Source organism: Podarcis erhardii (genome assembly GCF_964252035.2).
Source record: "Podarcis erhardii genome assembly, chromosome: 12".
In the NCBI taxonomy this organism is placed as follows: Eukaryota; Metazoa; Chordata; class Lepidosauria; order Squamata; family Lacertidae; genus Podarcis; species Podarcis erhardii.
The window spans coordinates 1,405,182-1,432,806 of NC_138513.1; the positions used below are offsets into that span (position 1 = coordinate 1,405,182).

At 46.2% G+C, this 27,625-nt stretch overlaps 1 protein-coding gene across 7 annotated transcripts in view; it reads left to right on the top strand.

Moving 5' to 3' along the window:
• LOC309325899 (uncharacterized protein) overlaps positions 1-27,625 on the top strand; it is a 77,726-nt gene that overhangs the window by 41,963 nt on the left and 8,138 nt on the right. Inside the window, exons 1-6 of one of the 7 annotated variants that reach the window (XM_081834252.1) lie at positions 4,061-4,342; positions 4,893-5,386; positions 5,585-5,666; positions 5,944-6,014; positions 8,048-8,174; positions 19,598-23,157. In XM_081834252.1, coding sequence (XP_081690378.1) covers positions 4,970-5,386; positions 5,585-5,666; positions 5,944-6,014; positions 8,048-8,174; positions 19,598-21,513 — 2,613 coding nt within the window. In that variant the 5' untranslated portion in view covers positions 4,061-4,342; positions 4,893-4,969 and the 3' untranslated portion in view covers positions 21,514-23,157. Of the gene's footprint in view, positions 1-4,060; positions 4,343-4,892; positions 5,387-5,584; positions 5,667-5,943; positions 6,015-8,047; positions 8,175-12,141; positions 12,228-15,038; positions 15,543-15,742; positions 15,825-16,541; positions 16,931-17,864; positions 17,948-19,018; positions 19,146-19,597; positions 23,158-27,625 lie in introns of those variants that run through there. The other 6 variants (XM_081834251.1, XM_081834250.1, XM_081834248.1 and 3 more) reach the window with 6 other exon arrangements.

Below are 27,625 nucleotides of genomic sequence, written 5' to 3' on the forward strand. Positions count from 1 at the left end.
CCCAGAGTCGGTCACGACTGGACCTAATGGTCAGGGGCCCCTTTACCTTTACAGGCTCTTGGATAAGCCATAACGGAAGAAGGAAAGATTTTTGTTTTCACTGGCCCCAAAGGTTGGCAGCGCCCGTGTAAGGATTTCTCATTGTGCAACGGAACGCTCTCCCCCTCTCCTCTCCCTCCCCCCAAATCTGCTCTGGGAGTCCCTCAACCTTTGAGAGCAGATGTGGGGGGATACACAAGGTGCACTGGGAGGAAGGAGAGTGAGGCAGGGATGCCTCCTTGCACTAGTGCAAATCTTTTTGCTGGCACACTCATTTAGTCACATTACAACCCACTAGCTTTATTTATATCTCCAGCCGATGTGGACAGACTCCTCCAAGCTGGAAAGCCCACCACCTGTCCTCTTGACCCGTGCCCGTCATGGCTGATTAGAGCGTGTCCAGACGAGGTGCGGGCCCCCATGGGGGATATCATCAATTTGTCCCTTGGCACCGGGATATTCCCAGGGGAACTGAAGGAGGCAGTGGTGCGTCCGCTCTTAAAGAAAACATCATTAGATCCCTTAGATCTATCCAATTACCGCCCGGTCTCGAATCTTCCATTCCTGGGTAAGGTGATTGAGAGAGCGGTTGCTGAACAGCTTGGTAGGTTTCTGGATGAAACATCTGCTCTGGATCCATTCCAGTCCGGCTTCCGTGCTGGTCATGGGACCGAGACGGCTCTGGTCGCCCTAACAGATGATCTCCGTAGGCAGCTGGATCGAGGCGGGTCGGGGCTGCTGATTCTTCTAGATCTGTCAGCAGCCTTCGACATGGTCGATCACGAACTCCTGGACCACCGCCTTGCCGACGTGGGGATCCAGGGCACAGTCCTTCAATGGCTGCGCTCGTTTCTCTCTGGTCGGGGACAGAGGGTGGCGCTCGGGGGGGAATTATCATCGCGCCACTCCTTGGTGTGTGGAGTGCCTCAGGGTGCAATTCTCTCCCCGATGCTTTTTAACATCTTTATGTGCCCCCTCGCCCAGCTTGTCCGGAGTTTTGGGCTGGGTTGCCATCAGTATGCCGATGACACCCAACTCTATCTGTTGATGGATGGCCATCCTGACTCGGCCCCCGATACACTGGCGAGATGTCTGGAAGCTGTGGCTAGATGGTTACGTGGGAGCCGGTTGAAGTTAAATCCTTCGAAGACAGAGGTCCTCTGGCTGGGGCGGGATGATATGGGATTGAGGGGGCAACTCCCATCTCTTGCGGGGGTGCAATTAGTGCCAGCACCGTCCGTTAAGAGTTTGGGTGTAATCTTCGATACCTCCCTCTCTATGGAGGCGCAGATTACAGCTATAACAAAGGCGGCATTTTTTCATCTCCGCCAAGCTAAGCAGTTGGCCCCTTATCTCTCTCGCCCTGACCTAGCCACTGTGATCCATGCGACGGTCACCTCCAGACTGGATTATTGTAACTCGCTCTACGTGGGGCTGCCCTTAAGACTGACCCAGAAACTCCAGCGGGTGCAGAATGCCGCGGCGAGACTCCTTATGGGGTCTTCGCTGCGAGATCACATTCAACCGATACTACACCAGCTGCACTGGCTCCCGGTGGAGTACAGGATCAGGTTTAAGGTGCTGGTTTTAACCTTTAAAGCCCTATACGGCCTAGGACCCTCGTACCTACGGGACCGCCTCTCCTGGTATGCCCCACAGAGAAACCTACGGTCTGCAAATAATAACATCCTCAAGGTCCCAGGCCTCAGAGAGGTTAGGCTGGCCTCAACTAGAGCCAGGCTGCGGCTCCAATCTGGTGGAACGCTCTGTCACAAGAGACTAGGGCCCTGCGGGACCTGACATCCTTCCGCAGGGCCTGCAAGACAGAGTTGTTCCACCAGGCCTTTGGTCAGGGCGCAGTCTGACTCCCTCCTCTGGCAACCTGCTTAGAATCTTGCTTAATTAGTTGCCATTAATTTGATTTTAATTGATTTTTATAATGTAATATTTTTAGAATGTGTGAATATCTGATTGTTTGATTGTTGATTGTTGTTAGCCGCCCTGAGCCCGGCTTCGGCTGGGGAGGGCGGGATATAAATAAAATTTATTATTATTATTTATTATTTGAGACGTCACATCTCCCTTTCTGCAGATAACTTATTGCTTTTAATACGCAGCAAGAAATACAACAGCCGAGGGCCTCTGAAAAGCAGGGAAAGCATGAAAGCACCACTATCAGAACAGTCCCAGTGAGCGTTGACCCACTGGGCCAGCAAGAGAAGGTCAACATTTCCCATCAAAGAAGAGCTGGAAACACTTCTCCCCATCCCAATGCCTCTGGGCTTCATGGCTGGGCTCTTCTGGCCTGAGGTGCCCCTGAAGTTTGATCTGCTCTCGGTCTGAGAGGGACTTGGCAGACAACTATTTCTAAACTCCCCCCAGTTTCCCCATTAGGACTACAGGAAGTGCCTTCACTCCTACCTTCAGCTGTCTCCGCCACCAGGGTGGCAGTTTCCACATTTATTTTGCCTTCTTTGGTTTTGTTAGTGTATAATTTTTATGTGGTGGACGTGGTACGAGAGAGTGGGTAGGGAATATTAAGAATAGTAAGCTTTTCTCATAGAGTTCATTGTTTTTTCTGCCTATAGCCTTCCTCTTTAGCTATTTCGCACGCTAATCGCTTTATACATGTTCCTCTTCTCTTTGATTCTCTCCTATCACACAAACATTCCTTTTGATGCTCTGCTTTCCCCATTCTCACACGTTTTCTTTCTGAGTTTATAAACGGTCGCCATTTGTATGCTGTGATTTCAACACACACATCTCAAATCTGCTTTGCTTGTGATCTTGGTTCTCCTGCTCGTTTCTGGCTGCACACGCCTTGACTTCCAGGATCATAAGGGCTGGGAACACCCCCTGCCTGGAATGGTGGAGACACGGCCAGTTCCTATGCAGCTCAAGGGACCAGGGGCCCAACTTGGCTGAAGGCATGTTTTTACTTGAACCAACCCTTTGTTCAGGGCCAGCAGCACGGGAATATTACTTTGTTTTTAACAAAGCTTAAGAACATTGGAGCCCACTTCCTTGGGGGGGCGGGGGGGTGGACTCTGCTGCCCTGGAGGTTTTTAAGCAGAGGTTGGAAAATGCACAGAATAATAATAATAATAATAATAATAATAATAATAATTTAATAATTTAATAATAATAATAATAATAATAATAATAATAATAATAATAATAATAATATATTTATATCCCACCCTCCCCGGCCGAAGCCGGCCTCAGGACGGCTAACAACAGCTCAAGATACATGTTGATCTACCCACACGTAGTTGTTATCCCTGAGAAACATAGAAAATAACAGGATATATTTATCCGAAAGTCTTCAAACTTACACAACCCTTTAAAAATTAGCTGATGAAGGTGAATACATCGAAACAGGGCCCTGTCCTGGTTTCTGATCCATAATTGACTTCTGACTTCTGCTCTGTGATTGAAACCGAGTTTCCATCTGCAAGCTGATAAATTATAAGGATCAACATTATTGTCGAGTGTGAAAGAGAAAATCTTTATAACAAATTATTGTGTTATACATCTTTATGGGTTTGAGTTTGTAATCTCTGTTAGAGTTTGTAATCTCTACTTGAGTTTGTAATTCTTGTCAGAATACATACTTTTGAATGGATTAGTTTTTGTTACTATTGACTATTGACTTGTGAGTAGGGACCCCTCCCACTGTTGAAACTTACATTGGCCTGAGTTCTTGGTGTGCTTTTTTCTCAGCTGAGATTCCTGCATTGCAGGGGTTGGACTGGATGACCCATGGGGCCCCATCCTGAGGATGACGTTTCCCAACCAGAAGTCAGAGGCTCCTCCACACCAAAGGAAGGTATTGTCCATCCTCGCAAGGACATGCATAGGAATAGATTGATGCTCTACAGCAGAGCTTTTGTTCCATTGTTATTCTAAATCGCAGAGAGGATTATCCCTCCTCCTCTTCCCCTCTCCCATTCCAGGGTTCTAGCAAGGGGCTTCCTGCTTCTTGCAAAGCCTTTTCCCTGTTCCTGGCCAAGGGAGGAAGCAGCTCAGAACCCACCCCGGCCAGGAAGGTCCCCCCAAAATAAAGCCTCTCCTCCGGGTGCGCGCAATGCGCGGGGCTCCCTCCGCCCGGACTCCTGTTTCGGAGAGAGAAAGCGCGCAGAGGGAGCCAGGCGGGAGGTTGGTGCGCTCGGCTGAGCAGGATTCCCGGAGAGACCAGGAGTAAAGGCGGGGGGAGAGCAGAGCAAAAGCCCCTTCCTGCAAAGGGAGCCCGGCTTTGGTCTCTCTCTGCAAGTGCTGCCTTGGGGGCGCCTCCCGGGATTTGGTGAGCCTTCTCTCTCTTCCCGCTTTGGGTTCAATGGGGAGAAGGGGGCGGGCCAGGACTGCAGGGGAGGGTGCATTGGGGGGCTGTTCAGATCATGCATGGGGGGACCCCCAAGTCAATGAGCATTGCACATATCAAGAGATATAGTGAGAGGGAGAGCAACTCTTGAGGCCTCCAGGGTTGGGACCCGCAATCTGGCCTAGTGTTCAAATTAAACCCAGTAAGAATGATTCGCTTGCCAATAACAGTTCTGATTCATTCCTTGACTGAAAATACTGAAAGAAAGAAGCAGCTAGGCAGATTCATCATCCTGCCTGGACATTTTGCATGGCAACTTTCCTTCTATGAGGGCTGGAGGCTTACTTCTCCTTCCTTCCTTCCTTTTGTTTGTTTGTTTGTTTGTTCGTTTCTTGAAGAAGGCTCAGAGTCTGGGCTGTGATGAATTCCAGCCCTGGTTCTTAGCAAGATTCATCCACGCTTGCTCAGGGAACTTTGTTCTTCCTGTGGCCGTGCATCTGTTTCCTAACAGAACAATGTATTTGCTTTGTAGGATTTGCAGACGCCTCTGCTTAGGACAGAAGAGCAAGGGATTCTTTCTGATTTCCTGGAGGCTTCCTGAGAGCCCAGATGGATGATCAAGACTCAGCTGGCCCTGAAGCAGGAAGAGGCCATGTCATCAAAACCGAGAGCAGTGGGGGATTCTGGGAAAGCTCCATACAGAAGATCCTGGGTGAGGAGGACATTGTCCGCTCAGATGTGCAGAGCCAGCAGCTCAGGCAGTTGTGCCACCAGGAGAGTGATGGACCCCGAGAGGTTTGTGGTCAATTCTACTACCTTGACCATCAGTGGCTGAAGCCAGAAAGGCACACGAAAGCTGAGATGCTGGACCTGGTGATCTTGGAGCAGTTCCTGGCTGTCCTTCCACCAGAGATGGAGAGCTGGGTGAGGGAATGTGGAGCGGAGACCAGTTCCCAGGCGGTGGCCCTGGCCGAAGGATTCCTCCTGAGTCAGGCAGAGGAGAGGAAGCAGGCAGAGAGAAAGCAGGTGAGAGAGACTTTCCTCTGGATACTCCCAAGGGGCTCTGAACATGACAGAGTATCTCCAAATTGCTCTCTTAATGGTCCATCCTTGGGGGGGGGGGGACAGCCTAGGAATGATATCAGATACCCCTAAAAAAATTCCTCTGTCATTTCTTTTGTAATCCTGCTCCCCATTCTCTGTTTTGAATCTTTGTTCTATCAGGGAAAGGATCTGTTTGGAGAAAGGAGCCTGGATTTCCTTGAGACAGAGAAGACTCCGTTGGTCACCAGAAAGAGGCTGCTGGGTAAGGAGGAAGGAGGTTTTTCTCTGTTTGGTCACATTCTGTGGCTTTTGAAACTAATCGGTGGGTTCCTTTGCTCTTTGGAGGGAGGGAGACATTTGGGGCCAAGAGCCCAGAAAAGGAGAGATGTATTTTTGCAGAACTAAATTATGGGTACAAACACCGAAATGCATTCCGTGGGGAGACTTTTTCTGAGGCCCATCTTAAGTGAGAGAGGCACCCTTTCTCCTCTCAGAGGAGCATTAACCCATGACTATCCATTTACCTTTGTCTCTCACAGGTGACACAATGACACTGGCAAGATCTCCTCATGGTGGTGAAGGAGAAGCAGGGGCTGTGGAACCAGACCAGGTAGGAAGAAGGAGCCTTGTGGGGAAAGAGGGGAAGCCAGGCTGCCTTTCGGCCTGAAGAAATGTCTCTCCTTCTCCCTTTGGCTTTTGCCAAATCTGCTGTCAAGAGGGGCTGAAACTGCCATTTGGAGAATAATGAACAGCAGCCTCACCTTACCTCGCCTTCTGAATATTGCCAGCATTATTTATCAATCACCATATTTTATTCTAATTGTTGAATGCTGATATTGGCTTTGAAGCCGCCAAGAAACCATACAAAACCGTTGTCAGGATTCACCTAAGTGGCTCCATCAGTTGCACAATGGCTTCCCCGCTTTCCTCCCAGGGACCCCTTGAAGTTGGCTTTAGGGCATCAGGAAAGTCTCTCCTCCGCCCAGAACAGCGCATGGGAGAGTAGAGGCAGAGAGGAATCCTTGTGCAGATGGAATGGTTTGAAGACCACCATGTGGAGTTCCACCTGTTCACACCTAGATTAAGACCCATCGTTAAAAGGCAATGAAGAATTCCATGAAGACCTTAAAAGAAGCATCCATAACTCAACTGTGCAGCTAAACAATCCCTTTAAAACAACAGAATAATCGATAGGCAGGAAACAAGAGAGCAAGAGGAATGTAGACTTGGAGAGTTGGAAGGGATCCCAAGAGTCATCTAGACCAACCTTCTGCAATGCAATCATTTCAACAAAATGAAATAACATGACAGGTGTCCATCCAAGTTCTGCTTAACGACCTCCAAGGAAGGACAACCCATCACCTTCTGAGGGAGTCGGTTCCTCTGCTGAATAGTTCTTACCTGCAGGAAGTTCTTCCTCATGTTTAGAATAATACTAATACTAATACTAATACTAATACTAATACTAATACTAATACTAATACTAATACTAATAATAATAATAATAATTTATTTGTACCCTGCCCATCTGGCTGGGTTTCCCCAGCCACTCTGGGTGGCTTCCAACAAAGATTAAAAATACATTAAAATGTCACACCTTAAAAGCTTCCCTGAACATGTAGCTTTTTTCTTGTAACTTGGATCCATTGGTTTGGTCCTACTGTGCAGAGCAGGAGAAAAGGGCTTCCTCCATCTTGTTCCCTCTTCCCTCTTGTTCCTTGATCCATCTTCCATGTGACAGCCCTTTACATATTTGAAGATGGCTATCATATCTCCTATCAGTCTCCTTTTTTCCAGGCTAAACAAATAAAGCTCCTTCAAGCGTTCCTCATAAGGCTTGGTTTTCAGACACCCCCTCCCCCCGCCCCCGCACACATTCCAGCTTGTCAATATTGTTCTTAAATTGGGGTTGCCCATAACTGCACAAAGGATTCCAGGTGTGGTCTGACCAGGGCAGAACGGAGCAGGACTGTTACTTTCCTTGATCTGGACACTAGATCCGTTGGGTGCAGCCTAGAATGCTATTAGCATTTTTTGCTCCTGCATCACACAGTCATCTCATGTTAAGCTCGTGGTCTACTAAGACCAGTGCTTTTTTCTGGGGAGATGCATACCCCTAAACACTTTGTGAATCTAAGTTTGGCCTCATTTAGGGGCAGTATTTCAACATGAGTTGGAAAATGAGAGTACCCCTAAACATTTTTTAAGAAAAAAAGCACTGACTAAGACCCCCTAGATCCTCATCATAGGTACTACTGGTAAGCCAGATTTCCCCCATCTTATATTTCACAGAATCATAGGATTGTAGAGCTACTAATCTACAAGTTACCTTATCCAGCCCGCATGTTACCAGCTTCACCACAAAAGTATCATGGAGGACACTGTCAAAAGTCTTATTGAAATCAAGATATACCACAGCCACAGCATTCCCCTGATCCACCAAGATTGTAATTATGTCAAAAAAAGAAATGAGATTTGTCTGGCAAGTCTTGTTTTTGAGAAACCCATGCTATATCTTAGTAATCACAGCATCCTTTTCTAAGTGCTCCCAGACTGTTTAATCATCTGTTCTAGGACTTTTCCCTGTGTGGAAGATAATCTTTATTGTGCCTAAAAGGAATATGCTTTTCTTTTCCCTTTTAGGGTTCAGTTTGCTTTGAAGATGTAGCTGTTCGTTTCACAGACGAGGAGTGGGTGTTGCTGGATCCTGACCAGAGAGCTCTGCATAAGGAAGTCATGGAGGAGAATTGTGGGATCATGGACTCTCTAAGTAAGGCCTCCTGTTGGAACACAAGATCTGTTTTGAAATTCTTTATATATCTGTACATGATGAACCTCCAATATTTTAATGTACTTCCTACAGCGTCTGGGATTCTAACACCCTCCCCCGCTACAGCTCAGCTTGAATGGAGTGCTATCTACTGTTTCCTGCTTTGAATTTTCTTCCTCTATTGATACCTTTTTAAACCATGATCAGGCTGGTGTGAACTGGCCAGGCTTTTTAAAATCTTGGTTTTGAGTTGGAGTAGCTTCTGTGAGGTTATTTGATTTTGCTTGTTTCCATTTTTGTTTGACCAAAGAGATGAATGACATTGGAGGTGGTGCGGATTCCATGATTGTGCTAAACAAAATCCATTGGAGAAAAGAGTCTGGCTTTTCAAATCTCAGGTTCCCATGTTTTGAATTTGCATTTCTTCTTGAAACTAGAATCAGTTTCTCTGTTTGTTGCAGGTGGTGATGAATTGGAAAATAAGAATAAGAGAGAGCACGACAAAATCCACATAGAGCAGAAGTCATTTAAATATCTGGGACATGGGAATTTCAGCCAGAGCTCCCACTCCACTCCCCATCTAATAAATCTCTTGGGGAAGAAACTCTATCAGTATTCAGAATGTGGAAAGAACTTCTGTCGGAAATCCAACCTCACTTCTCATCAAATAACTCACAAAAGGGAGAAACCATATCAGTGCCAAGAATGTGGAAAGAGCTTCAGTCAGATGAAAAGTCTTACTTCCCATCAAAGAATTCATACAGGAGAGAAACCATTTCACTGCTTAGAATGTGGAAAGAGTTTCATTTGGAAGAAAAGACTCACTTCCCATCAAAGAATTCATACCGGGGAGAAACCATATCAGTGCCTGGCATGTGGAAAGAGCTTCAGAAACAGGGCCCATTTCACAGTCCATCAAAGAATTCATACAGGGGAGAAACCATTCCAGTGTTTGGAATGTGGAAAGAGCTTCAGTCGAAAAGATAGTCTCACTTCCCATCAAAGAATTCATACCAGGGAGAAACCATCTCAGTGCTTGGAATGTGGAAAAAGCTTCAGTCGGAAGGATGGTCTCAGGTCCCATCAAAGAATTCATACAGGAGAGAAACCATATCAGTGCTTGGAATGTGGAAAGAGGTTCAGTCAAAGGGCTGCTCTCACTTCCCATCAAATAACTCACAGTGGGGAGAAACCTTATCAGTGCACGGAATGTGAAAAAAGCTTCAGTCGGAAGGATGGTCTCATTTCCCATCAAAGAATTCATACAGGAGAGAAGCCATATCATTGCTGGGAGTGTGGAAAGAGGTTCAATTGGAAGAAAATGTTAACTTCCCACCAAAGAATTCATACAGGAGAAAATCCATATCCGTGCTTAGAATGTGGAAAAAGCTTCGGCCGGAAGGATAGTCTCACTTCACATCAAAGGATTCATACAGGGGAGAAACCCTATCAGTGCTTGGAGTGTGGAAAGAGCTTCATTCAGAGTTCCAATCTCACTTCCCATCAAATGACTCACAGTGGCGAGAAACCATTTAAATGCTTAGAATGTGGGAAAAGCTTCAATTCCAAGAGACGTCTCGCTTCCCATCAAAGAATCCATATGGGGGAGAAACCATATCCGTGCTTGGAATGTGGAAAGGGCTTCAGCCGTCATGCCAATCTGATGTTCCATCAAAGAACTCACAGTGGAGAGAATCAAAGGATTGTAGAGTTGAAGGGACTCTGCGGATCATCTTGTCCCTCCGCCTTGAATGCTGGAATCTCCACTATGACAGATAGTTATTCAACCTCTGCTTCAAAAACTCAAAGGAAGGAGAACCCACCACCTTCTGATGGAGTCCCTTACATAGCTGAATACATCTTACCTGCAGAAAGTCCTTCCTGATATTTAGTATTCTATTTTCTTGTAACTCGAATCCATTGGTTTGGGTCCTACCATCCAGACCGGGAGAAAACAGGCTTTTTCCATGTTCCATGTGACAGCCTATTAGATATTTGAAGATGGACATCATATCTCTTCTCAGTCTCCTTTTGTAGGCCAAGCATATCCAGATCCCTCAACTGTGCCTCACAAGGCTTGGTTTCCAGACTCTTGATCACCTTGGTCCCTCTTCCCTGCGCATGTTTCAGATTGTCCATATCTTCTCAAATCGTGGCTGCCCCGAACTGGATACAGGACTCCAGGTGTCCTGTGAAGGCAGAATAGAGCAGTTCTATTACTACAAAACCAAAGACGTGTCAGCTGAGATTCTCACCAAGCCTCTACCAAGAGGCAGTTTTGAGAATCTTTGAGCCTAGCTGGGATTCTGGGTGGTTTGTTCTATTGTGTATCTAGTTTTTGTATTTACCTGAGGAGTTGCTGAAAAAGATTCAGCCAAATATCACTGGCAAGCTTCAGGCAAGTTATTGCATGAAGAGAGAGGAGACGGAGAGAATATTCTGTGGCACAAGGGAGAAATCCCTGTGATTAGGCAGGGGCCGCCAACCTTGTGGACCAGTGAGCACATTTCCAGATGCTTAGAAAATGGATGTGAATTTTATTTTTTTCAGTATTTTAGCTTTTTGTATGTTCTAAAGCATGATTGTAGAGTTTTCTTCATTTTCCTGTTTTATCTTTTTGTAAATCACCTTGAGATTGTTGTTGTTTTTTACAAGCAGGCAGGGTATACATTTCATGAAATAAGTAAAAGTAAAAAAAAATATATTTTGAATTTTGAGAGAGTGCTGGGGGTTGACAGGAAAGAGGCTTATAGCAACAACATAAATAATGGGACTATATAATGAGGATGTGAAAATGAGAATAGTATAAGTCTTAACTAAATTAAAGATTTTAAGATTAAAATATATTAGAGCAAGCAGGAGAAGTTAAGATGTAAAAAAACCCAGAAGAGGAAGTTGAGGGAAATAACGGAGGGGGGGGGATTGTATTTTTTATATATAGTTGATATGAAATTTTGATGTTTAAAATGCAAAATCTAATAAAAAATATTTTTTTGAAAAGGAAAGAGGGCTTATAGCTCTGTTGTGGAGCAGAAAACCTACATCTGATATGAAAAAGAGCCTTAGCAGGAGCAGCAAACACTTTAGATCAGGGGGGCCCAAACTTTTTTCAAAGAGGGCCAGATTTGATGACGTGAACATGCGCGAGGGCCAACCAAAGTTGTTGAGCTTTTTAAAAAGGATTTTACCTAGTGCCACAGGAGCCGGATTAAATCGACTGGTGGGTCGGATATCCTGGTACCCACAGAGAATTTCCTGGGTGCCCCACACTCTGAGCATTCTCCACCCCACCCTGTCCTCTTCTATTGTTCTTTATTTCAGATTCAGTAAAGTAAATAAAGACATTGATCAACAAATACTCATAGGATTGCAACAGGTTGAAAGCAGCCTAAGGATGAATGTGATCATTAAATGGATTATTCCCAAAAATACCCATCTGTCCATGAACCTGTTATTTATACTGTTGGGTGTGTTTTTTTTTTTGGGGGGGGTGTCTTCTCCTTTGGCGATCGGTCCTAGCCGAGTAAGTTTGCCTTCCATGAACACGGTCTCAACAGTGAATCTCAACTGTGAGACCAGAAACACCCCTAAACCCTAGGAATTAATATATGGTCTGGTTTTGATTATTTGGGGTGTGAAAGGACAACTGCCAGCTGCAGATTCTAGCAAGGGGTTCCCTGCTTCTTGCAGAGCCCTTTTCCCTTCCAGCTGCTGCTGCTCCTTCTGTTTCTGGCCAAGGGAGGGAGCAGCTCAGAGCCCAGCCAGGAGGCGCCCCCCCCCCCAAAGAAGCCTCTCCTCCGGCTGCGCGCAATGCACAGATCTGCTTTGGAGAGAGAAAGCGCAGAGAGAGGTGTGCTTGGTGCGCTCATATTTGCAAGGGTTAAAAGGAGCAGAGCTGGATTCCTAGAGAGGAGAGGAAATTAGGTTCCGGGTGGGGGGGCCCCAGTCCTCCAGCGCATCAGTTCCTCCCCCCCCCCAAGTCCTCCCTGAAAGGGGAGCCGGCTGGGTCTTGGGTTTTCCTCCTGTGCAAGCGCTTCCTTGCTGGCGCCTCCGGTGAGTCCCTTCTCTCTTCCCCCTTTGGGTGCATTGGGGAGAAAGAGGGTCAGAGGGATGCATGGGGGGCGGCTGTTCAGGTCATGCATGGGGGGCATCCAAGTCAAGAAGCAGAGGGTCCTGTCTGGCCCCCCCCCCCCGCCTTTCCTCTCTGCAGATCCAGGCTGGGAGGAGTCTGCGGCTCTGCCCTTCCTTTGTGTCGCTGCGCTGCTTGCCACTTTGCAAGGGGGGGGGGGTCTTTGGATCAGGAGAAAAAGCGTGCAAATATTTATGAATCAGTCACCTTGATTAACAGAGGATGTAGCCAGACGGAGGCAGTCAGGCATAAAATATAAGCAAGAAATGCGAAAATCTGACCTAGGCGGTCAGATGGAAGGTGGAGGGCAGAGAAAAGAAAGTGCTTTTTCCTGCGTCGCAGAGTTTAACCTGCAGAACTCCCGCCTACAGGAGCCAGAGATGGGCCACTAGCCTAGATGGCTTTAAAAAGAAGATGGAGGAGGAGAGGGCGATGGGGGGCTCCTAGTCCCCTCCTCAGTCGGAGACAGGGATGCTTCTGAATCCACAGGCAGAAGCTCTTGGGCACGGATCCTGCTGGTGGGCTTCCTAGAAGAAGCCCCTTCTTGGCCCCTGTAACAGCAGGAGGGGCGGCTCAATAGGGGCCCCTTTGGCCTGATCCTGCAGTTCTTGTCTTCTGATGCTGAGTTCCTGAAGATGCAAGAAAATCCTCTGTTTTCCTTCAGTTAGAAGTACAGCTGCCCCCCCCCCAATTCACCAGAAGGGGTGTGATCCAGACACTCGGATGATACATGTGTCCCTGTTCAGACATGCAGCCTCTCAGGTGCCCAGAGGATCTTCTGAGACGGAACAGGAACCCTGCTGAGAACCCCTGGAGGTCTCACCACTCAAGCATTCCAATGTAGCAGGAGAGGCCCTGTGGGGAAGGAAGCAAAGTGGGGGGGGGGGTTGGGGGTGAAAGAGGCAGCCCCTCCCAAGTGCTGAGAGTTACTGGGAGACCCTCTCTGACCAGTTACAATTCCAGATTTCCCTGACCAGAAGCACACATTCTTAAAACACCTTTTTTTTGTGGGGGTCCTCTTAGCAACCCTCAGCATCGTTAATTGGGAGACCCTCCCAGTTAATTGGGAGACCCTCTCCCACCAGCTTCTTCTGCCTGGTCTATAATTCCCTGGGGAAAAGATTGAATTACTCAAACAGTCTTAATGGGGTATCTCCTAGGAACTCTCAGCATCCTTAACAAACTACAGTTCCCAGGATTCTTTGGAGGAGGCCAGGGCTCTTTAAAGAGGTCTGATCCTGCAGCACATAATTGCTCTGATCCTGCTTTGCAAACACAGTGCAGACGAGGCGTGGGTCTCTCTGTGTTGTCTTTCCCCTTCCCTTGTGGAATAACATTTTTATTGGGTTTTATAACAAGGATCATAGGAGTAATAAATGATACAAATAAATACCGGTAGATGGAGTCATCTCTAGACCACAAAAATACTATAATAAATTTGCAGGCAAATCCACAACATATGTTGAATTATAGATGGTCAGTGCATGAGTTCCTGGTTCGTGAATTGGTTTAAACAAAGCCAGAAAAAAGGGAAACAGGAGAGAGCAGAGTTAACCGTCATCAACACATGGACAAATTCCTAGTCAGGAGCCCTTGTTTAACGAGGAAGAGTAATTTCCCCCTTCTCTTAACAATATAACAGTATAAAGTGTTGGTCTATGCGTGAACATGGGAGGAGCGTTCAAAGTGAAGATAATGATTTGTGTTTAAATTTAGACCATACCTCTTCTCTCAGTCTCCTCTTTCCCAGGCTAAACATACTCGGCTCCCTCAACCCTTCCTCATCAGCCTTGGTTTCCAGACCCTTGATCACATTGGTCACCCTCCTCTGCACATGTTCCAGCTTGTCCACATCCTTCTTAAATTGTGGCGCCCACTGAGAGCCAGTGTGGTGTAGTGGTTAAGAGCGGTAGTCTCTAATCTGGGGAACCGGGTTCGCGTCTCCGTTCCTCCACCTGCAGCTGCTGGGTGACCTTGGGCCAGTCACACTTCTCTGAAGTCTCTCAGCCCCACTCACCTCACAGAGTGTTTGTTGTGGGGGAGGAAGGAAAAAGAGATTGTTAGCCGCTTTGAGACTCCTTCAGGTAGTGATAAAGCGGGATATCAAATCCAAACTCTTCTTCTTCAGAACTGGACACAGTATTCCAGGTGTGGTCTGACCAGGGCAGAATAGAGTGAGACGGTTACTTCCCTTGTTCTGGCTAGGTCCTATGTTTCCCAGTACTTCCCTGCTGGTGAGGACCAGATCCAAGATAGATGACCCCCTTGTTGCTTCTTCCACCTTCTGGGAAATGAAATCTTGTGAATGTTGGAGATTCCAAGGGGTGGTTGGAGGGAGAGCACCTCTTGAGGACCCCAGGGTTGGAACCCCCCTTCTAGCCTAGTGTCCAAATTACACTCTGTACAAATGACTCACTTGTCAGTTACTGTTCTGACTGATTCATATACTGAAAATACTGAAAGGCAGGAGCAACCAGGCTCATTCTTGGCACAGAAATCCCTTCAGTTGCCTCCACATTTTGCATGGTAATTTTCCTTCTAGGTGGGCTAGAGGCTTGCTTTTCCTACTTCTTCCTTTTTTTTATTTGCTTGTTACAGAAAGCTCAGAGTCTGGGCTGTGGGGTGGAGTCCAGGCTTGGTTCTTAGCAAGACTCAACCATGCTTGCTTAAGGAACATCTTATCTTCTCTTGACAGTGTATGGATTTTACAACAGAACAATATATTTGCTTTGTAGGATTTGCTAGCAGCTCTCATAAGGACAAACGGAACTTGGCAGAAGACCAAGGGTCCCTTCCAACCTCTTGGAGGCTTCCTGGGAGCCATGATGGATGAGCAAGACTCAGCTGGCCCTGAAGCAGGAAGAGAACATGCCATCAAAACTGAGAGCAGCGAAGGATTCAGGGAAAGTTCCATGCAGAAGATCCTGGGTGAGGAGGACACCCTTCGCTCAGATGTGCATAGCCAGCTGTTCAGGCAGTTCTGCTACCAGGAGGCCAGAGGACCCAGAGAGGTTTGCAGCCGACTCTACAACCTTGACTGTCGGTGGCTGAAGCCAGAAAGGCATACAAAAGCTGAGATGCTGGACCTGGTGATCTTGGAGCAGTTCCTGGCCGTCCTTCCACCAGAGATGGAGAGCTGGGTGCGGGAATGTGGAGCGGAGACCAGTTCCCAGGCGGTGGCCCTGGCCGAAGGATTCCTCCTGAGTCAGGCAGAGGAGAGGAAGCAGGCAGAGCAGCAGGTGAGAGAGACTTTTCTCTGGATGCTGTCAAGGAGTTCCGAATATGAGGGAGAGTATCCCCAAATTCTCTCCTAATGGTCCATATTTTAGGGGGGAAACATCCTAGGAATGATCTCTTATACCCTAAAGTGTTTGCCACTGTCAATCCTTTCTGAATCCTTCGACCCATTCTCTGTTTTGAATCCTTGTTGCTCTTTCAGGAAAAGGATCTGTTTGCAGAAATGGACATTGATTCCTTTGAGACAGATAGGATTCCATTCGACACCAAAGAGAGGCCACTGGGTAAGGAGGAAGGTTTTTTTTTTCCATTTGGTCACACTCTGTGGTTTTGGAAACTAATCTGCGAGTTCTTTTAATCTTCTTAGATTAAAACTGTTATGTATTGAAGTTTTCACCCTGGCCAAAAGGAGTATTGTGTATGTAGTTTTCACTCAGGTCCACATCAGTTACTTTAGGCGGGAAACCCTGGGTTGTTGTTGCTACAATGTTGACAGCCGGCTGCCTATAAAAGCAGGCCGGCTGAGCTGTTTGCTGTTCAGTTCTGTTCCAGCTTACAAATAAAGAGCTGCTTTGAAGAAATCGCTGCGTCATCTGCTATGTCTACCCACTATTTAACAAAAACATAAAATACTTTATATAAAATATAAAAATATAAAATGGGTACAAGAATCTTGCATGCACTCAGCAGGTGGCGCTGTGGTCTAAACCACTGAGCCTCCTCTTGGACTTGCTGACAGCAAGGTCAGCAGTTCGAATCCCCTGACAGAGTGAGGTCCTGTTGCTCTATCCCAACTTCTGCCAACCTAGAAGTTCAAAAGCACACCAGTGGAAGTAGATAGTGGTATCTCCGGTTACAGACGCTTCAGGTTACAGACTCTGCTAACCCAGAAATAGTACTTCAGGTTAATAACTTTGCTTCAGGATGAGAACAGAAATCACACGGCGGAAGCGGCAGCAGGAGGCCCCATTAGCTAAAGTGGTGCTTCAGGTTAAGAACCGTTTCAGGTTAAGAATGACGCACAGAGTAAATTAATAATGCAGAGTTTTTAAGTGAAAGAATAAGAGCTTTACTGAGTTAAAATAAACTTCTTCATAAACAACATGGTTCCAAACAGTTTGACTGAGATTACGGACTGACTCTGCTCACAACTGACTCTGACTGAAATCTTCCTGAGAACAGAGAGAGAAAATGGCTGCTACTTATAAGGAGAATGAGTCACATGTCAGAGTGACTCCACAGCTAGCAGTTAGGCCTGAAAAACTTTAGTAGGCCCAAATGATTGTGCAGTCCCTGCACCTCCCAGCCTGCTTTGCTGCTTCTCCTCTCCTGTGTCTTTGTCACATGACAAAGAACGGACCTCCAGAAAGAATTAAGTTCTTAACGTGAGGTACCACTGTAAATAAGTGCCGCTGCGGCAGGAAATTAAACAGTGTTTTCGTGCGCTCTGACTTCTGTCATGGTGTCTTGTTGTGCCAGAAGCAGTTTAGTCCTGCTGGCCACATGACCCTGAAAGCTGTCTGAGGACAAATGCCGGCTCCCTCAGCCTGCAGTGAGATGAGCGCTTCACCCCATAGTCCCCTTTGACTGGATTTTACCGTCCGGGGGTCCTTTGCCTTTACCTTTTACTACTAAAAGCACCCAGTGCTTTTCCAGCTGCACTGGCTCCCGGTGGAGTACAGGGTCAGATTTAAGGTGCTGCTTTTGACCTTTAAAGCCCTTCACGGCCTGGGACCCTCGTACCTACGGGACCGCCTCTCCCGGTCTGCCCCACGGAGAGCCTCAAGGTCCATAAATAGCAACACCCTAGTGGTCCCGGGCCCTAAGGAAGTTAGATTGGCTTCGACCAGAGCCAGGGCCTTTTCAACTCTGGCTCCGGCCTGGTGGAACGCTCTGCCTCATGAGACCAGGGCCCTGCAGGATCTGATTTCTTTCCGCAGGGCCTGTAAGACAGAGTTGTTCCGCCTGGCCTTTGGCTTGGAGCCAGTTTGATTCCCTCCCCCTCTTTCTTTTCCCTTTTCCCTTTTCTCCTCCTGTGATGAGGCTGCATTTTAATATTTTAATGTTTCAATATTTTAATGTTGTATTTTAATCTTGTTTTTAAGTTGTATTCATTCAACTTGTTTTTATTATTGCTTGTTAGCCGCCCTGAGCCCGGCCTTGGCTGGGGAGGGCGCAGTATAAATAAAATTATTATTATTATTACTACTACTACTACTACTACTACTACTATTTCTTTGGTCCATCTGTGGTTAGAGATGCACTAATTCGCCTCTAAGGAAAGCATGCACTCGTGGTTTCCCACCTCCCTTTATTTCTTGCAGGTGACAGAGGGATGCCAGCAAGACCTCCTCATCCATCTTTCCATGGTAGCGGAGAGGAAGCAGTGGCTGTAGAACCAGATGAGGTAACCCTAACCTGCCAGTCTGTTTTTCCTACTCAGGAGTAAGCTGCCTTAAGTTCAGCAGGGCTTAACTCCCAGGTCAGTAAGTGTATAAAGACGGCAACCTAAGAAGGGGCTGCTGGGTTTACATGTTCGATGGGCTTTCCCTTGGAAGCCAACAGAGAAATAATAATATATTATTTATACCCTGCCCATCTGGCTGGGTTTATTTATTTATTTATATTTGTATGTGCGCATGCAGATAATCATTATTATCTCATATTAAAAATTGGGAGAAGGTGGCTCTTAGTACAGCCCTCCAGTGTACACTAGTGGCCAAAATTGTGGAACCTATTGGGAACAATGTGTATCCGAGGTTTGATGGCTCAGAACACCACTTTGTTTTGGAGTAATACCGGCGCTTTTTTTCTATAGGGACGCATCTCCCTAAACATTTTGTGAATTTAACCGGAGAAGAAATTCACTCTATTTATTTTTCCAGATTTGAACTGTATTCATTTCCCCCCTGTGATGATTTTCTTGAGTCAAAATGAGAGCACCCCTAAACATTTTTAAAGAAAAAAAGCACTGAGTTATACCATAAAATTATATATCAACAGAAATATAATTTAATGAAGAATGTAATGCAATAACTTTTATGAAGGATTATTTATTACAACAGCAGTCGTAAAGAAGAAATGTGAAACACACAGAAAAAATGAGATATACAGGTTAATTGCCATGTTGCCACTTTGTGATAAATAAGTGGGTTTTGGTTGCAGTTTGGGCACTCGGTCTCTAAAAGGTTTGCCATCACTGCCCTAGATCAGTGGTTCAAGTAGGTAGCCATGGTGGTCTGCCGTAGTCGAAATAAATTAAAACAATTATTTTAGAAGATATTTAAAAAGCCTCTTCTTTTTAATGGGTTTCTCTTTATTTATTTTAATCTGCCTTTTCTAAGAGCTCACAGACCGACTGTTTCATTCTCTCTTCTAGGACCTTTCTTGGTGTTGATGACACTCTTACTGGTCAGTCATTACCTGTGTGGTAGATGATCTTTAAGCTAAGAGGAAGATACTTTTCTTTTCCTTTTAGGGTCCAGTGTGCTTTGAAGATGTAGCTGTTCATTTTACAGACGAGGAATGGGCGTTGCTGGATCCCGACCAGAGAGCTCTGCATAAGGAAGTCATGGAGGAGAATGGTGGGATCATGGAGTCTCTTGGTAACGCTCCCTGTTGGATTGTGATATCTGTTTTGAAATTCTATGTAACAAACCTATATCTTGATGTATTTCAACAATGCTACTTCTAGCATCTGGGATTCTAAGACTCTCGCAGCTCACGTTGGATGTGGCGCTATCTGCTGTTTGGTCTGCAAATATTCTTCCTTTTGCCTTTTTAAACCTTGATCTGGCTGGACTGAACTGCCCAAGCATTTTAAAATGTAGGCTTTAAAGTTGTTTGGGAAGTTGTTTGGGAAGTTGAAGAAACTTCAGTCAGGTTTTTTGCTTTTGTTGTTTCCATTTTTGTTTGACAAATGACATGAGATTGGAGATGTTTCGGCTCAACAAAAGACGTAAAAGAAAAGATCCTGGCTTTTTTTATCTTTGTTGCTCCAATATTAAAGAGCTGCATTTCTTCCTGAAGCTCTAATGAATTTCTCTCTTGGTTGCAGGTGCTGAAGAATTGCAAATGAAGAATGGGGGAGATCCCGACAGAATCCACACACAGGAGAAGCCACTTAAATATTCAGGGTCTGGAAAGAAATTGAGTCAGAGCTCCCACTCCACTTCCAATCTAACAAATCTCTTGGGGAAGAAACAATATCAGTGTTCGGAATGTGGAAAGAACTTCTGTCGGAAATCCAACCTCACTTCTCATCAAATAACTCACAGCACAGAGAAACCATATCAGTGCCAAGAATGTGGAAAGAGTTTCAGTTGGAAGAGAAGTTTCACTTCCCACCAAAAAATTCATACAGGAGAAAAACCCTATCAGTGTTTGGAATGTGGAAAGAGCTTCAGTCGAAAGGATGCTTTCACTTTCCATCAAAGAATTCATACAGGGGAGAAACCGTATCAGTGCATGGAATGTGGAAAGAGCTTCAGTCGGAAGCAAAGTCTAACTTTCCATCAAAGAATTCATACAGGGGAGAAACCCTATACGTGCTTGGAATGCGGAAAGAGCTTCCGTCAGAAGGATAGTCTCACTTCCCATCAAAGAATTCATACAGGGGAGAAACCATATCAGTGCTTAAAATGTGGGAAGGGGTTCTATGGGAAGAATATGCTCACTTCTCATGAAAAAATTCATACAGCGGATAAACCCTATCAGTGCTTGGAATGTGGAAAGAGTTTCCGTCAGAAGAGTGAACTCACTTCCCATCAAAGAACTCATACGGGGGAGAAACCATATGAGTGCATGGAATGTGGAAAGAGCTTCACTCACAGAGCTGGCCTCGTGTACCATCAAAGATTCCATACAGGGGAGAAACCATATGAGTGCTTGGAGTGTGGGAAAAAGTTCAGTTGGAAGAATATGCTCACTTCCCACCAAATAATTCACACAGGGGAGAATCCCTATCAGTGCTTGGAATGTGGAAAGAGCTTCAGTCGCAAGGATAGTCTCACTCTCCATCAAAGGATTCATACAGGGGATAAACCATATCACTGCTTAGAATGTGGAAAGAGCTTCACCCAGAGGGCCGCTCTCATGTCCCATAAAAGAATACATACAGGGGAGAAACCATATAAGTGCTTGGAATGTGGAAAGAACTTCGCTCACAAAGCTGGTCTCATGTCCCATCAAAGAATTCATACAGGGGAGAAACCATATGAGTGCTTGGAATGTGGAAAGAGGTTCAGCTGGAAGAATATGCTCACTTCCCACAAGATAATTCACACAGGGGAGAACACCTATCCGTGCTTAGAATGCGGAAAGAGCTTCAGTCGGAAGGATAGTCTCACTTCCCATCAAAGAATTCATACAGGAGAGAAACCATATCAGTGCTTGGAATGTGGGAAGGGGTTCTATGGGAAGAATATTCTCACTTCTCATCAAAAAGTTCATACAGGGGGAAAACCTTATCTTTGCCTGGAATGTGGAAAGAATTTCCGTCAGAAGAGTGAGCTCACTTCCCATTACAGAATTCATACAGGGGAGAAGCCATATCAGTGCTTGGAGTGTGGAAAGAGGTTCACTCACAGAGCTGGTCTCATGTACCATGAAAGAATACATACAGGAGAGAAACCATATGAGTGCTTGGAGTGTGGAAAGAGGTTCAGCTGGAAGACAATGCTCACTTCCCACCAAATAATACACACTGGGGAGAATCCCTATCCTTGTTTGGAATGTGGAAAGAACTTCAGTCGGAAAGATAGTCTGACTTCCCATCAAAGGATTCATACAGGGGAGAAACCATATCAGTGCCTGGAATGTGGAAAGAGCTTCACTCAGAGAGCCAGTCTTATGTACCATCAAAGAATTCATATGAGAAGGAACCATATCGGTCCTTGGAATGTGGAAGAGCTTCAATCAGAGGGCCAGTCTCACTTCTCATCAATTAACTTACCATGGGGAGAAACCATATAAGTTTTGGAATGTAGAAAGAGCTTTACCCACTCACCGTCAAAGAATTCATATGTTGGAAACCATGGAAATGCTTGTAGTGTGAAATGAGCTTCAGCCATAGCTCCAGTTTCACTTTCCATCAAGAAACTCACATTGAGGAGAACCATAGAGTCTCAGGATTATAGAGCTGTAGCATTTGAGAGGATTCTGTGTGTTGTCTAGTCCACCCACCTGGAATGCAGGAATCTACACTATGGCAGATGAGCATGCAACCTCTGCTTAAAAACCTCCATGGAAGGAGAACCCACCTCCTTCTGAGGCAGCCTGTTCCACCGTTGAATAGCTCTTACCCGTAGAAGGTTCTTCCTGATGTTTAGTCTGATTCTCTTTTCTTGCAACTTGCATCCATTGCTTCAGGTCCTATCTTCCAGAGCAGAATGAAACAGGCTTTCTTCATCTTGTCCCCTCTTCCATGAGACAGCCCTTGAGATATTTGAAGATGGCTATTATATCTCTTCTCAGTGTCTTCTTTTCTAGGCTGACCATTCCTCATAAGGCTTGGTTTCCAGACCCTTGAATGTCTTGGTCATCCTCCTCTGCATCCATTCTGGTTGGCTTGTTTTTTGTCCCTGTTCCATGGTGTTAGGGATTGGGCAGAGGAGGAATGGTGGAGACGTCTCCCCAGCCTGACCTTTCCAGAGAAGAAGACAGTTCAGAATTACAACAGGGGTTTGAGGGAGGTCACAGCTCAGAGGCAGATGAGGGGGAAAGCTGGGAAATAAGAGGAGCTGAGGAGGAGGAAGAGGAATCACTAGGAGGGCAACAGCTGACAGACACAGTGTCTTTAGAAAGCATTCTAGACCCCCCCTCTCCCAGAACCCGGCAAGCCTTGAAAGTACAGTGGTACCTCGGGTTACATACTCTTCAGGTTACAGACTCTGCTAACCCAGAAATATTACCTCGGGTTAAGAACTTTGTTTCAGGATGAGAACAGAAATCATGCTCTGGCGGTGCAGCAGCAGCAGGAGGCCCCATTAGCTAAAGTGATGCTTCAGGTTAAGAACAGTTTCAGGTTAAAAACAGACCTCCAGAACAAATTAAGTTCTTAACCCGAGGTACCACTGTAGAGCAAAGGGCCCTCAGCGCCACCTGTAGGGGAGAAGGTGACAAATGAGGGAGAAAAAGGGAAGAAGAAGAAGAAGAAGAGGAGTTTGGATTTGATATCTCGCTTTATCACTCCCTTTAAGGAGTCTCAAAGCGGCTAACAATCTCCTTTCCCTTCCTCCCCCACAACAAACACTCTGTGAGGTGAGTGGGGCTGAGAGACTTCAGAGGAGTGTGACTGGCCCAAGGTCACCCAGCAGCTGCAGGTGGAGGAGCAGGGAAGCAAACCCGGTTCACCAGATTACGGGACTACTGCTCTTAACCACTACACCACACTGGCTCCCAGGGAGTGGAGAGTCACGCAGGACAACACCATTAGTCCCAGAGGCTGTGTTCCAAGCCTCTGTCTGTAAATACTGAATAAAAAGCAGATGGTAAGGACTTTTCATTGTCTGTTCCTGGCAACCTGCTGTAGGGGCTGTTTCCTCTGCTGCCTGACATGTAGACTAGTCTGACTTTTATTGTATGTCAAAAAATTCATTAAATTTCCTTCTGCCCTCACTCTTTTGGATGCTTCCTTGATTTCATTCACCAACGCAGGATCACTCTGGGCATTTTGGTCAGGGAGACGAAAGCACGTTCCAAGTCCTACTTTTCCAGTAGACAGCAGAGAGGAATGTGGGTCTTGGTTAAGTGGGGAATAATTTACACTCTGGTTTTGAAAAGCTGAACTAGTTCTAACTGAAGAACGAAACTTAGAGCTGAATCTATAGCTTATATGCCATTCTTCCTTCCCCTACCAAAAAACTGAAGCTTGCAGTGAGAGACACCTCCCTTGTTGATTCTAAGATGGCTCTCCTGTGAACTTAGTCTCTGCCACATGAAACCATAGGTCAATGGGTTTCGCTTTTTTTATACCCGCCTCTCTAAAATTGGGATCTCATCTAAGCTTCTGGCTCCTCAAGATATTCCTGCTGGGGCAGAGCTGAAAACTTAAGTTTCTAAAGCGTTATTGCCCCTAGGATGGAGTTCTGAGGCTTTTTAAAAAACTGGATGTAGCTCCTCGCACACAGTGCTTTCACCCTGCCCTTGTTAGAATTTCAATGGATTCAGCAAACAAATGGGGATACTTAGCCCTACAGTTACAGTGCTGCTTAACTCAGTTTTTCCTCTGATGCTGTGTCACTGGCATTGAGATCAGCTGTGCCCTGAGAACATTTGTGCATGTTTGCTGCATGCCTGCAGCTACAGGAAGGCAGATTGTGCCCTTCATTGATCATTTGAGCATCTGCAAGCCAAAGCTTATTAAAGTGTGGGAGAATACAACTCTTTCCCAAAACCTTTTCTCCCAGGACCTTTTGTTCTCCAAGAGGAGAATTTCAAAAAGAGATTGCAGCGTGAAACTGCTGGATTGCAGCTGATGAATTCTGTCACCTTTGGCTGGAATGGGGATAATAGATTCTTATGTGTTATTCTGATGTACGTGTGTTATTTTTATTTATTTATTTATGAAGCTGGGGGACCTGAAGTGCTAGTTCCAACTGGCTTTAAATTGAAGAACGAAATTTACAGCTTAGCTTATATGCCACTTCCCCTACCAAAAAACTGAAGCTTGCAGTGAGATACACCTACCTTATATTAACCAAGCTTTTGAATAGATTTTATGGAATAAATGAAAAAAAGCAAAAATATGTTTTGAATTTTGGGAGTGTGCTGAGGTTGTCAGCTACAAAACGACGGAGGAAGCGTGGCTTAACATCCAAGGGCTGCCTTGGAGCCTGGCGTAGCACTCAATCGGAGAGACAACAGCCCCAGGCAACCTTACGGAAAGGCAGCGATGTTCTGCTGGTCCGGATTGTAGAAAGCGCTTTCCTTCTCTCCTCCTCTCTCTCTCTCTCTCACACACACACGTGTCGTCCCTGTTTAACAACATGGAGTGTTCCTCAGTACAAGGGGAAATACACGAAGGTGCATGAAAGCCCCACTGGGATGACCCCCCCTCCTCCCCTAGGAAGGCGACTCCTGCTTCTTGCAGAGCCCTTTTCCCTTCCAGCTGCTGCTGCTCCTTCTGTTTCTGGCCAAGGGAGGGAGCAGCTCAGAGCCCAGCCAGGACAGCCCCCCAATGCACAGATCTGCTTCGGAGAGAGAAAGCGCAGAGAGGGGTGTGCTTGGTGGCTCATATTTGCAAGGGTTAAAAGGAGCTGAGCCGGATTACTAGAGGGGGAAGGAGATCGCGGAGTGGGTGGGGCCAGATCCTGCCGAGCAAAGCTCCCTCCCCCGCGTCACTTCCTGCAAGTTTTGTCTGTCTCCTGCGCAAGGGCTGCCTTGGTGCCCCCCTCGGGGGATCAGGTGAGTCTCCTCTCTCTTCCCCCTTTGGGTGCAGGGGGCAGAAGGGGGTCCCAGGGCAGCCGGGGGGGGGATGTATTCGAGAGGGTCCTGTGCATGTCATGCATGGGGAGGGAAGCCAGGGAAGGGGCGAGTTTTCAGGAGGAGGTTTGCAACGGTGCTCTTTGTAGAGATGCGATGCTCGCCGCTTTGGCGAGGGAACAATGGGCTGCAAACAGCCCCCCTGCAGATCTAGGAATCAGCCACACCTGTTAGAAGAGGTTGCAGCCAGACGGAAACATTCCGACATAAAATCCACCCAAACAATAAACGCAACTTGACCCATGCAGTAAATAAATAAGAAATGTTGGAAGATGGAGGGCAGAAAAAGTGCGTCTTCATGCGCCGAAGAGTTAAACCTACGGAACGCCCTCGGCAGGAGGCAGGGATGCCCACCAAGCTAAATAACAATGATGATTATTATTATACCCCGCCCCATCTGGCTAGTTTGCCCCAGCCACTCTGTTCAGCTTCCAACACGTATTAGAACACAACAAAACAATAAATAATAAAAATCCAATCCAATATAAAAAGTCACAGTAAGATTAAAAAAAACAACTTATATAAAATAAAACAATATTCAATAATGCATTATAATCTAATTGTTGTTGTTGTTTAGTGTCCAACTCTTCGTGACCCCCTGGACCAGAGCACGCCAGGCACTCCTGTCTTCCACTGCCTCCCCCAGTTTGGTCAAACTCATGCTGGTTGCTTTGAGAACACTGTCCCACCATCTCGCCCTCTGTCGTCCCCTTTTCCTTGTGCCCTCCATCATTCCCAACTTCAGGGTCTTTTCCAGGGAGTCTTCTCTTCTCATGAGGTGGCCAAAGTCTTGGAGCCGCAGCTTCACAATCTGTCCTTCCAGTGAGCACTCAGGGCTGATTTCCTTAAGAATGGATAGGTTTGATCTTCTTGCAGTCCATGAGACTCTCAAGAGTCTCCTCCAACACCATAATTCAGAAGCATCAATTCTTCGGCATCAGCCAAAGCATAAAGAAGCATCAGCCTTCTTTATGGTCCCGCTCTCACTATAATAATTACTATAATCTAATAGGAAACAGTAAAATTAAACATAAGCAAATAACAAACAATATATACTTATCAGTTACAATAAAGAATTACTAATACATAATCTATAAAAATAAAGGAAAGTCTCAATGCATATAATATCACAAAACATACAAAACCATGTAGATGGTTTTAAAAGAGTAATGACGCCGATTCATGGTTCCCGTGATTCTGTGGAGGAAGCCAGGGCTCTTCGAAATGCTCTGATCCTGCTTTGCAAACACAGTGCAGACGGGGCCTGAGTCTCTGCCTGTTGTCTTTCCCCTTTTCTTATGGAATAACTTTTTATTGGGTTTTATAAGCTATGGTCGTAGGAGTAATAAATGATACAAATAAATAGATGGAGTCTTTTCGTGTCATCTCTAGATCACAAAAATACTATAATAAATTTGCAGGGAAATCCACAACATATGTTGAATTATAGATGGTCAGTGCATGAGTTCCTGGTTCGTGAATGGGTTTAAACAAAGCCAGAAAAAAAGGGAAACAGGAGAGAGCAGAGTTAACCGTCATCAACACATGGACAAATTCCTAGTCAGGAGCCCTTGTTTAATGAGGAAGAGTAATTTCCCCCTTCTCTTAACAATATAACAGAATAAAGTGTTGGTCTATGCATGAACATGGGAGGAGCGTTCAAAGTGAAGATAATGATTTGTGTTTAAATTTAGACCATACCTCTTCTCTCAGTCTCCTCTTTTCCAGGCTAAACATACTCGGCTCCCTCAACCCTTCCTCATCAGGCTTGGTTTCCAGACCCTTGATCACATTGGTCACCCTCCTCTGCACATGTTCCAGCTTGTCCACATCCTTCTTAAATTGTGGCACCCAAAACTGGACACAGTATTCCAGGTGTGGTTTGACCAGGGCAGGATAGAGTGAGACAGTTACTTCCCTTGATCTAGGCAGGTAATCCCAAGTTTCCCAGTACTTCCCTGCTGGTGAGGACCAGATCCAAGATAGATGACCCCCTTGTTGCTTCTTCCACCTTCTGGGAAATGAAATCTTGTGATTGTTGGAGATTCCAAGGGGTGATGGGAGGGAGAGCAGCTCTTGAGGACCCCAGGGTTGGAACCCCCTTTCTAGCCTAGGGTCCAAATTACAATCTGCACAAATGACTCACTTGTCAGTTACTGTTCTGACTTGATTCATATACAGTGGTGCCTCGCAAGACGAAATTAATTCGTTCCGCAAGTCTCTTCGTCTTGCGAGTTTTTCGTCTTGCGATGCACGGTTTTCCATAGGAATGCATTGAAAATCAATTAATGCGTTCCTATGGAAACCGCCTTCCCCCGACCTCTTCTGGCGGGCGGCATTTTAAAATCGCCCGGGACAGCGGAGGACTTCTCCGCTGTCCGGGCGATTTAAAAGCCCCTGGGAAGGCAAGCAGGGGGGACAAAGACTTTTGCCCCCCGCCTGCCTTCAGAAGAGGTCCAGGACAGGCTTCGCGGACCTCTCCGCAAGCAGCGGGAGCGCTCCTTGCGGAGAGTTGCCAGCGCGCCCAGGCTTCGCGGCCCCGCCGCCCGGCTTCGGGACATCGTTCCGATGCCAGGCGGCGGGGGGAGGCTTTCTCGCCCCG